This window comes from Morone saxatilis, unplaced genomic scaffold (assembly GCF_004916995.1).
Source record: "Morone saxatilis isolate NCDOM2014 unplaced genomic scaffold, NCSU_SB_2.0 Contig24, whole genome shotgun sequence".
Classification (NCBI taxonomy): domain Eukaryota; kingdom Metazoa; phylum Chordata; class Actinopteri; family Moronidae; genus Morone; species Morone saxatilis.
This window is the reverse complement of record NW_023339807.1, coordinates 20,088,290-20,099,014: the sequence shown is the minus strand read 5'-3', so window position 1 is coordinate 20,099,014 and position 10,725 is coordinate 20,088,290. Positions and strand designations below refer to the sequence as shown.

Sequence of the window (10,725 nt, the reverse complement as noted above, 5' to 3'; positions counted from 1 at the left end):
GCCCTATGGGGCAGTAGGCTCGGGTCGTGTTAAGGGGACCCCTTGGCTTGGAAACGTATTGGAGTGGTGGACCTGGGAGCTGGAGGAGGTGGGCCAGTTCACCTCTGTGCACGTGCTTGAGGGTGCCTGAGCAAGGCTGAACCTGTAACCCGCAAACCTGCTCTATGGGCGCTGCGGTAATGTGTCAGATACTCCCATCTATGCCCCTTTGCATGTCCACATGCTGCATGAAGTGCATGCATTTCAGCCTGTTGTGTGTGTTATATAAAAAAAAAAGGAGTGAAAACAGAAAAACATTTTCCCCCTAGGGGGATCAATAAAGTACTAGTCTTCTTTCTTCTTCTTTCTTTCAGAATTTAGTACATTGAGTACAACCCTGGTCACCAGATGGTCTGTGCTGATCTATGGGGGGGGGGGGGGGAAATACTGTATTCGGACACATTGGATGTAACTACAATAAAAAAAATCAACACTAAGTTATAATGAAATCTCCTGCTCACAAATATTATTATTTAAGGAAAATGATAAGTCTGGTGATCCATGGTCTGTTAGTGTTTCTTTATTGTCAACAAATCCTATGTAAAGACAAAAAGCTACAATTATTAACAAGTACTAACTTACTCCATTATCATAATAAAACTATAAGAAACATAAATGAACCACATTGTTGCACCGTTTAACATGTTCCTTGAATATGATGAACATGGGCTCTTGCTGCCAGTGTAAGTGGGTGCTCAGCTGTTTAAAGAAATTACTGAGCCTTTAAAAAAAAGAAGAAAATATATATTTACAAACTGTTTGTGATCTTAGATTGAGATTTACGTCTTCAGTAGGAACAAGTAGATTTGGGGTTGACAGCCACATCTCTCAGTACTGACTTTCCCTACTTAGTGCATTGTTGGCTTTGTTCTTTCAATGAGATATGTTTAAAATGACAGAGAAAAACAGAGAAAATAGGCAGCCTTATCCTTTAGGATTTAGGAATTACATTTAATGTGGTAGCAACTAATTTCTTCCCTGGCTTCCCTTTGCAGCCTCTTGTCCCTCTCTCTTCTAGAAATGGCTAGCGGCTCTATAAATGTTTTGCTCAAAACTTACCATGCAGCTATTGAAGTGTACCACGCTGTTGCTTGGATTCAATTCTACTGCAAACGGCTTAGAAGCAATACTAAAGAAAGGCTGTAGGGCCTGTTCCCAGTCATTAGCATGGACTGCTCCCTGCTCTCCTCATTGAAAGGAGAGGGGATGCTCATAGTCCACTTTCATGGCATACAAGAAGAATTTCTTTTCACTCAGTTTCTACAAATGGAAATGTCATCTCGTCTAATTACTCATGACGCAGTCTCCCAGACAAATGTCAAGTGCAACCCCTATCCTGTTGATTTTTTCCCCCCGCCAGTGTCACCTGAAATTGCTGGAGTGACTTCCAGCATCAAATCAGCTGCAAAGGAAGAAAGGTTTAACTATGCCCGCTCAATATGAGTTCCTTGTTAAAGCTAACTGCTGTCATTCGTCTCCTTCAAAAAAGGCACTGTGTGTTCAAATGATGAATGGATGAACGGGTTAGGGTGATCTTTTTGTGGTAATTTTGCCGTATACATCTACTGCACAAAACTGTCTCAGTGCCTGAATGTACGTTGTCAGAATTTCAAGTTTCTGTTTAATAATATTTATTTTTAGAAGTCCATGACTCAAACTAGTGAATGGACAACTGTATCAAATGGTTAATATGTTCAGGGAATTAAACACAGCTCATTTTTCGTTTTCATACAGTACCAGTGAACAATAATACACTGCCTTGTTCATGTGCTTCCAGTGTCACAGTTTGATCACATTGTATTGCACTTTTTTCAGTGATGCTAAGGAGCAGCCATTCCAGATAAAAAAGGAGTGTCAGAACATTACTGCTCTGTCCTGTGACCTGACTGCAGAAACCCCATCAGCCCATGACGTTAACTACTATGCTCAGGTGTTCGTTAATGGAAGCATTCATGGCAAAACCATCAGATTTAACCCTTTAGCAGACAGTAAGAATCTTCACACATATTCATGCATTTCTTTGTTTCCTTCAATCCAAATGTATTATGTTGCAACACTTATTTATTCATCTTTCTTTGTCTCCATAGCTATTCTTGGCCCACCTATCTTGTCTACATACGCAACAGTTTCATCCTTGCATGTGGATGCCACTCTACCCGTGGGGCCAAATGGAGTAGCAATTGAGGACATCATTAACAAAAGCAAACATGGGCCCTCAACAACCGTCGTTGTTTACACCTTAAAAATCACACAACCAAAGTGGGCCGCACAGGTCAGTCTCCATTTAAAATAATGCAATAGATTGTATAAATATTCAGTCATAGAATTATACAAACCATGACATATGACATAACAGAACAAGTAAAATCAAAGCTATGAACTGATTGGGTTTTTGTAGTCAGGTATAAGACTAGAAGACATGTTTGTATCACCACTAAAACGCACACACGATAGGAGCCAGGTACTGCTTCCATATTCATATTCATTCACAAAAAACAACTGCACATAAGTTCTGGTTTTCAGATGCTGACAAACAGATAATTCAGTTTGATTCAATAATTTAAAAAAACATTAATCTGCATATGTGAGCTCATTTAAATGGTAAAATATTCAAGGATTTGACCTTTTAACTGTCAAGTTAGTTAGTAATCCACCTGCCTCCAGATTTTTTTGTCGTCTTAAAGAGATTTCTATGTTCTTATTAAGCTGCAATGTTTCTGGGTGTTCCAAAGTTTTCTTTGCAATGGATTAAAACCGATCTATTGTCATCCATATTACCAACTGTGTCTCTAGCACAATGAAAGCACAACTGGCCGGTTCGTTATCAACTTGAAGAACAGCCAAACAGAGTACTGTGGCTACGTGGTCTACAAGCCTTTTTCTCGTTGGGGTCGCTCAGAGAGTGAGAAAGCCACCTTCTGTGCCACACTGCCAGGTGAGGACAATGCTGAATACAACTTTTCTTCTCGCACTTAGCAGAAGTGCACAATATGTTAATCAGCACATGAATGTTAAAAAATACGTTAACAGTGTATGATATGCTCAATATTTAATACACATTCCACGTGTAAATTAATTATTTGGTAATAAATGTGTGTTTTCTCATACACTTCATTTCAAAATCCGGTCCCAATTTTGAATCGATAAAGTTAATCAATAACTTCATATGCATGTCTAACAACTTGACTGAAATGAGCAGATTTACCTTTACAATATTTACAAAAACTTTATTTCACTTGAGGTAATGACACCCAACATCTTACTGGGAATCTTTCAAGGACCCACCTGCTGTGGAGGAAATGCAAAAATGAAGATACTTAAAATTTTGCGTTTTCTACGTTTTACTTGAAGTAGTTTGTACCCATCTCCTCAAGTGATTGCAGCCACTTTGAAACAATGTAGTGTTTAGTAATAAATCAGGTTGGTTTGTTATAAATCACTCCCTTTTTACATGTCTGCATCTGCATCTAGCTTTACTGTCATATTAGATACATATTGGTATTGGCAGCATTGTTCTTACTGTGAATCCATGCCTCTTAAAATCCTCATGTTAACTGTTGAATGATAGTGAAAATGAATTGATGAGCTTTCCCATGAAAAATGTTTGGTCTCCTCTCACTGTCATACTGATGAAACGGGAGATTAGATTACACAGTCTAATTGCAAAGAGGGTGTTCTTCTCACTTTAGCTTGCCTTATTGTTTATTCTCTACTGCTAAAATTGCACAACACTGTACTTTTACATACACATATACAAGTGCACAAGCATTTCTAACTGCTACTGCACTCATTGTTATCTTATCTTCCTGATGGGAGGAAATCCACTTCTATAGGGTCTTGTGTAGATTTCTGCTCACATAACTTCCTGTTGAACAATATTTCTGGGAAGTAACAGTAGTTATATATATACACTGGTACATCCAGAAATATAATGTATTCAACAGCCCTACGTCACAGACATGCCTAAGCAGGTGTGTCACAATGGGAATTTCTGTAACGCTTGATGGTATCTGATTTTACAAATGTGTAGCTTCTCCCATGTCAGTCTATGACACCAATTGTCTTCTCCCTCAGGTGATCCTCTGATGCTTTTGCCATGGATTCTGATAAGTGGTGCACTTCTGGTGGCCATAGTCATAATGTCAGCATTGTGTATATGCAACTATGTGAAGGGTGGAAAGGAAAAGAGCATGCCACAGCCATTGGTAAGACTAGTCTTTCTGCAGTGCCCTTTGGTGTGTCTGGGTTACGACAAGGAAATGTTGCCTTACTGGAAAGTCAAGCCCTTTGACACATTATTTACTGTACACATGTTCAGGGTGCTTATGTGACACAGTAATTAAAGTAATTAAAGACAGTGAAACATTGTGGTTGCTTTAGTAAAGTGAAAGAGGGTTTTAGTGACTCGTAATCCTTTCAGTGATGACAAAAGTAAAAGTCTTGTGTGGTTCCATTTGGCTTTGCCCTTTGTAATAATGTGGTGTCCTCATCTTCAGATGTTTTGATAGATATTATAAAAAGCCAGCATATTTAGTTTTTTTAACTTCAAACATGTGGTGTATTCCCACATTTTATAAATATAATATATATATCCATTATTGTAATGGCCTGACAACCTATTGATTCATCTACAGAAAATGAGCACTTATTTGACTTTGATGGGTTTGTCTCCCTTATCTTCAAAGCAGGTACCCACTTCCAGCACCTCACTCGGAGTACTGCAGCCTCTAGATGGAAATCTCATCATTTCCAAACCGGTATTCTGCACTCAAGATGACCACCAAACAGTTTACGCAAAGATCCAAATGAAGCCAAATGCGCCCTCAGTTGGGGTTGGAGGTTATTCTCCCCAGGACATCCCCTGCCAAGCCTGGCAAGGCAGCACTGGCTCCTCTGTGGGCACAGACACACACAGTCTGACCGCAAATGCTGAGGACACGAGCGCCCAGTCCTCCGAAATCTACAGTGTAGTGGCTGTCCATGTCCCTGTTGTACAGAAATATTTCCAGCAGGCTATCACTAAAGACAAAGAAACCTGCAACCTTCCATTGTCTTCCAGTGGGAAAAGCTGGGATGAAGGTGCAATAAGTCCAAAGCTGACCTTATTACAACCATTACAGGATGTGGACCATTGTGACAGCAATCCAGACAGGCCACTGCTGTTGCGCACAGTGCGTGATCCCAACGGACAACTCATGTTGCCTTTACTCACTTCTCAGTTAGAGAACGACACAGGTGACACACAGACTGACCGCATAGACTCCAAGAGGGAAAGGCCATCGTTAGCATCCTTGCAGAGCTTAGATGGCTCAGAGTGGTCAGACTCTGGGTGTGATGATAGCACTCTAAACACACCAACCCATCCATACTGCAACACCCATTATTCCCCAACCCAACCAGTTGTTCCTGATTTCGACAAGGGATGTCAGATACCATCTAGTGATGCAATATTTGAATCAGGTTACAAACAAAACTGGATGCCTGAAATCCTTCTTGGCACTGCATCCAAAGACAGTTGTGAATACAGAAGGACAAACTATCCTTGGACCTGGTCTGGTCCCAAAAAGGAGGAAGATGATGACAGAGGAGGAGAGGAGAGCTCAAGGGAAATACTTCTGGGAAGTTGGGTGGTTAAAATTCAAGAATAATTCTCTCTAATCTTTAAGACCTAAAACTGTCCTCAAACAATATTAAAGATGTTTCATTGCAAAATGGGGGAGGAGGAAGTTAATGGGGGCACTGCGAGGTGCTTAAGTGACAATACCCAGGTAGATGAATGGCTTTGCTGTCTGCTATGTGGCTGATGATGCAGAGACAGGTGTTTAAACTCACCTTAAACATCCAAATTTATCCTGAATTGAGTCTTTTTTAATAACCACATTTAATTCCTAGATGTGATATACGATGCTTTGCTTGTAAATCTGTTTTTATTTATTAATCCACAATTGTAAAAAGCTATTTGTGTAATGTCAACTCGTACATTTGAAGAAATATATTTGTAATGTCCTTGTTTACTTTGTCAAGTTATTGTTTAAGAAAATATCCACATTTTTTCAAACAGAATGTATTTCAAATAGGATCAAATGTGAAAGCTAAACCCATGGGGAATGTCTTTCACAACTGATATAATCTATTCTGGACTTAAGCTCTCCATTCAAATGTATCATAGGCAGCAAACAACTAATATACAAAGTTCAAACTGTCCGTTAATCATAATACTTCAGTATATCTCAGTATATTCCACATCAACAATAATATTTTTTACATTGTGTTACATTGTGGATTGTGTAAAGTTATGTTTAGCTAAAATCTGATATAAATGAAAAAAAAAACATGATCACATATATAATATTTATACATATATATATATATATATATGGTAGGTATAAGTGGTTTGAAACACAGTTTACATTACTTTTCCAAGTCCAGTTATACTGCAGCTGGACAAATAAAGGGTCTTCATGCTTTCTCTACGAAACAAGCAGAATAAACAACAACCGAAACAGTCACAGACTGTCAGCAAGTGCATTTGTGTGCCATCACTATGACAACACGTTATTACAACTTATTACACTCTCTAAATACACAGACCCAATCTGGTCATTTTTAATTTACTATGTGGACAGTCAGCCTTAAAGATTAGATATGAAAACCTTGTGGCTGAACAAAACCTTAGACACAGTTTACTGTCACATAGTGAGTGAGCTGCTTGAAATGGGACAAAAATGACTGAATTTCTTCTATTTCTTTAAGGGAAAAAAATCCTATTTTTTGCTCTCACCAAGATATTTCAGCATCATCTGTGTTGTCTGAAATGCGATTGCATCTGCGCATAAAAAGAAATGTGAGGTTTTATATTATTCTGACTCACAAAGTTCATGAACTCATTTTGTTCTCCTCATTGTTTGCTGTTCTTCCTGGGGAAGAAAATACAGTGTGTAAAAATATATTAGGTGGGGTCATGGTGCAACCTAAGCCACGCTGATAACAGCTAGTTATTTAATAGCCTGGGCGAAATCTTTCATACACAGTTGTAAAGTAATGATGTCTGGTGTGTTGAAACAGTGCAATGTGAGTCACATATGGACACACTGTACAGCACAATACAGATGTATTGTACTATATTGTAGTACCTGCCAAATGAATGTAATATAAATTAACAACTTTGTTTTATCTTAAATTATAGATTGTGAAACTAAATATTTATGTTGGAAAGTTCATGTTGGAAAGGTTGAGTTGTATTCCAAGATAGTATATTAAACATGTATTTGATACCAACATAGTCACTTTTGGGTTATATTACTGAAATTATGAAAAAATATTATTAAAGTACCATTTCTTTAAAGCTGACATTTTGTAACTACCGCAATAAAAAACTTAAAGACGCTTTTGTGTGTATTCATTGGCGTGGTTGAAGAAGGTTGTAAAAGTATTTTGAACTCTTTGTCTTTTGAATAATACATGTCACTTTTTCTCCAGGTGAGGTGAACAGAATATGCCAGAACAATAAACTTTAACTTGTTTAACATTTTATTAACTATACCAACTGTATTTAAAAAGTTAATGATCCTTGGTACATACTGCACACATTGGCTGTCTCAGACAATAAAGAGTTAAGGTGGATTGCGCAAAGGATCCAAAGTACAACTCAACCCCAACAGCCTGCTGTTGTTAGGTAGTGTATGTTTTTAATCAAGGAAAGAAGACAAAAAAAGCCTTGTTTTTTGTGAATCTTTCAAGGAAGAATAATAGTAAAAATACAGAGCAGCTTTTATATCCCAAAAGGGGATTTACCTTTCCTTTCTTTTCCTTTCCTTTCCGAGCAGCTGGATGGGGAACTGATCCTCCCATTTAACTGTCCAACACAAAGAGGGAAGCAATGTAGCTATCTGCATCCAGGGAACATTTTCCAAGGAATAATATAAGCCTTGGGTGGATCTCTGGTTTAATACCCTTTGTTTACTTTGTTATGCAACTGCTACCAGATACACTAATGGAATATTTTACAGTACAAGACTGACACATATACTGGTAACAGGGAAGTAGTAACAGATATACCTCAATTTAATCACAATTACAGTGGAAACAGCCTTGTCAGGGCCAATGTGGGCATATTTTGATTGATCGTATCAGATAAAATAAAGCCAACCAAGATCAGTTTTTTCTTTCTCCAACGCTCATTATATCAGTTGTCACGAAAACCAATAGTATTCGGATCAAGTAACTTGTTAAAAATAAGATGTGTCACATAACGTAGTAACAGCTGTTCTTTCGATGTGACAGATACATATTTAGTCAGGATTTAGGGAGGTATTGGATTGATTCAGTATCATGAGGTATCAACAGATACCCAATATTCTTGTATCGGAACGCAGATCTGGATGGGGGCCAAAAAACTTGGACATCCCTATTGTTTACATACAGTATCTTTATATTGTATGTTCTCAAGGCAAAAAGTAGACCAACAATCTATCTATCTATTTTAGGGGCATCAGTCATAAAAACAGAAAAATCCTTCAATGTGACAAATGGAACAGTTTCTTAAATCATGACAACAAACTGCACAGACTGAGTAGACATAGCCTACAGTGCACTTACCTTAGCAAAATGCTAAAAACCTACATCATGAGAAATGTCAATCTCAATATCAATGTCAAACATGTCAAAATCTCAAGATTTAGAGCCAGGTTGCCTCGTAGAAATTACTTTATCAAAGACCATTGCACATGCATAGAACATGAGCACATAACCCAGACCACTGCATGAACGCAAATAATTAATAATATCTGGTGATTCAACCTTCACAGGTTAATGCTTGGATAAAAAACAAATTATCTTTTTAATCTACACATTCTGCTGCCACGTCGAAGATAAAGCCAGGTCTGCAAGATTTAGACAGCCACCTTATGAGGGCTTCTTCCTTTGGTCTCTTTTACAGAACCAGGGACACAGCAGAGATATTTTTGCTCAAATTTAAAAACAGCTACAGCAGAGGTGGATGTTGTTTGGGGGTTCCAACTAAATGTTCCAATGTTGTTCTGTGTAAACCAGTACAGGTATGCTGTGCGTAATATTTTAAAGCTCAAGCATGTCAATGAAAATGATGCTTCTGTTCTGCTATTTGAGATCGAGTCAGCTATGCTGGCCTTGACATATGAGTGGGCTCTGTGCTTGTAGTTAAAACAGTGCTGATAGAAGTGCAGAGGAAAAAATAGGCATTGTAAATGATGATTTAACACGAGCGGAGAGCTGGAACTGGCAACGCACCAGCAAAGTTCACTGTTGCAGCTAACACAGAAAAAACTGTGATGAATATGTGATATGGCTCATGTTAGTGGGAGTAAGTGGGATGTAGAGAGACAGAAATTGGGTTGGATCCAGTCAAGAAGAAATTTGGGACAACTACCTCCAGGTGAATAAAAGAGGACGTGAAACCACAAAGATGAGTGGACCTGGGAAACAAAGGGGATTCTAACTCACAGCCAATTATCCACTGCGGGGAGAAGGAAAGGGTGTTTTAATGGTGAGAGGGATTTCTGGTGGGTTTGGAAAGGCCTGGCACAGGGCATGTAGTCCCCATTCTCACCTGCTCTTTTCCCTCTATCTTCCCATCTGGTTCTTCTTTAGACAGGTGTCTACAAAAAAAAACAGTCTTTACACTGACAGGTTCTTTTCTTTCTGTCTGCCAGAAAGCTGTCTTTCTCCTCTTTCAACTCTTGAAGTCCAGAGAAGATCGAATGGGAGATTGCAGGGCAAACCCTCCTGAGTGCCACAGGCATGATCGAACTTTGAAGGGGAGAATAGTATTTCGGATCAACCCAATTCTTCTGCACAAATAGAATTTCAATCACAGCAGAGGGTGTGTGCCTGCATTGGATCAATGGATATATTGATGGTTACTTAAGTCATTTCTAGGACTGAGAGCACATGGGAGGCAACCAGCTTTGAAATGCTCATTTCAGTCACTGCCAGAAAAGTTAAAGGCTTGGTCAAAATCCAGATATGCATTTTATTCTCCCCTAAGAACATAAAAAAGCACAAAGCCAATGTGTCTTTAAATCATATATTGTATATGCCCTTGGATTTTTTTGATACAGTGTATTGGTAGAGATTTACATTAACATTTAATGGCTCCTTTGAGGTTTAAAGTCTAAAACAGCTTTTCAGAAAGCTTTTGTTTTTGTTTTTTTTTTGAGGGGGGGGTATATGTAGTTATGATTGCCTAATTTATTATATTCACTATCCACATTGAAGTTCCAACATGGAGAGATAGAGCAAAAAAGCTCCTTTGAAGAAATTATACCCTGTCAGAAAATGTTTGAAGATGCTGAGAAAACTTAACAAGGTCAAGTTTGGGTGTCATAAAACTATCCACCAACATTTACCCTATCTTGGCAGTAGCCATCTTTTTTTTTCTAAATTTATCTTTACTGATAAGATGCATATAGTTAACTGGGTCTATTGAAATGTATTCTTGCCTCACTGCTAATGATCCTGTACTCTGATCTCGAAGACTGATGAAGTTACTTTATGATCGTTTCTCATTTACTCTTACGAGATAATGTAAAAAGGGTGACTACTGAAAGATTGCCAAAGAACAGCCTGTCCTATGTTTCCACAGGAGAGGGCTAGGATGAGTTGCTAGTTAGGAGTGTGTTGCAAAAATATTAGGCAATGTCACTAGCA

At 38.4% G+C, this 10,725-nt stretch overlaps 1 protein-coding gene across 2 annotated transcripts in view; it reads left to right on the top strand.

Annotated features, from left to right (window-relative positions):
* The window catches only part of ifnlr1 (interferon lambda receptor 1), a 9,176-nt gene extending 1,768 nt beyond the window's left edge, over positions 1-7,408 (top strand). The window contains exons 3-7 of one of the 2 annotated variants that reach the window (XM_035671695.1): positions 1,855-2,027; positions 2,127-2,311; positions 2,833-2,974; positions 4,114-4,244; positions 4,728-7,408. In XM_035671695.1, coding sequence (XP_035527588.1) covers positions 1,855-2,027; positions 2,127-2,311; positions 2,833-2,974; positions 4,114-4,244; positions 4,728-5,687 — 1,591 coding nt within the window. In that variant the 3' untranslated portion in view covers positions 5,688-7,408. Of the gene's footprint in view, positions 1-1,854; positions 2,028-2,126; positions 2,312-2,832; positions 2,975-4,113; positions 4,245-4,724 lie in introns of both variants that reach the window. The other variant, XM_035671694.1, reaches the window with a different exon arrangement.
* Positions 7,409-10,725: the final 3,317 nt, after the last annotated feature.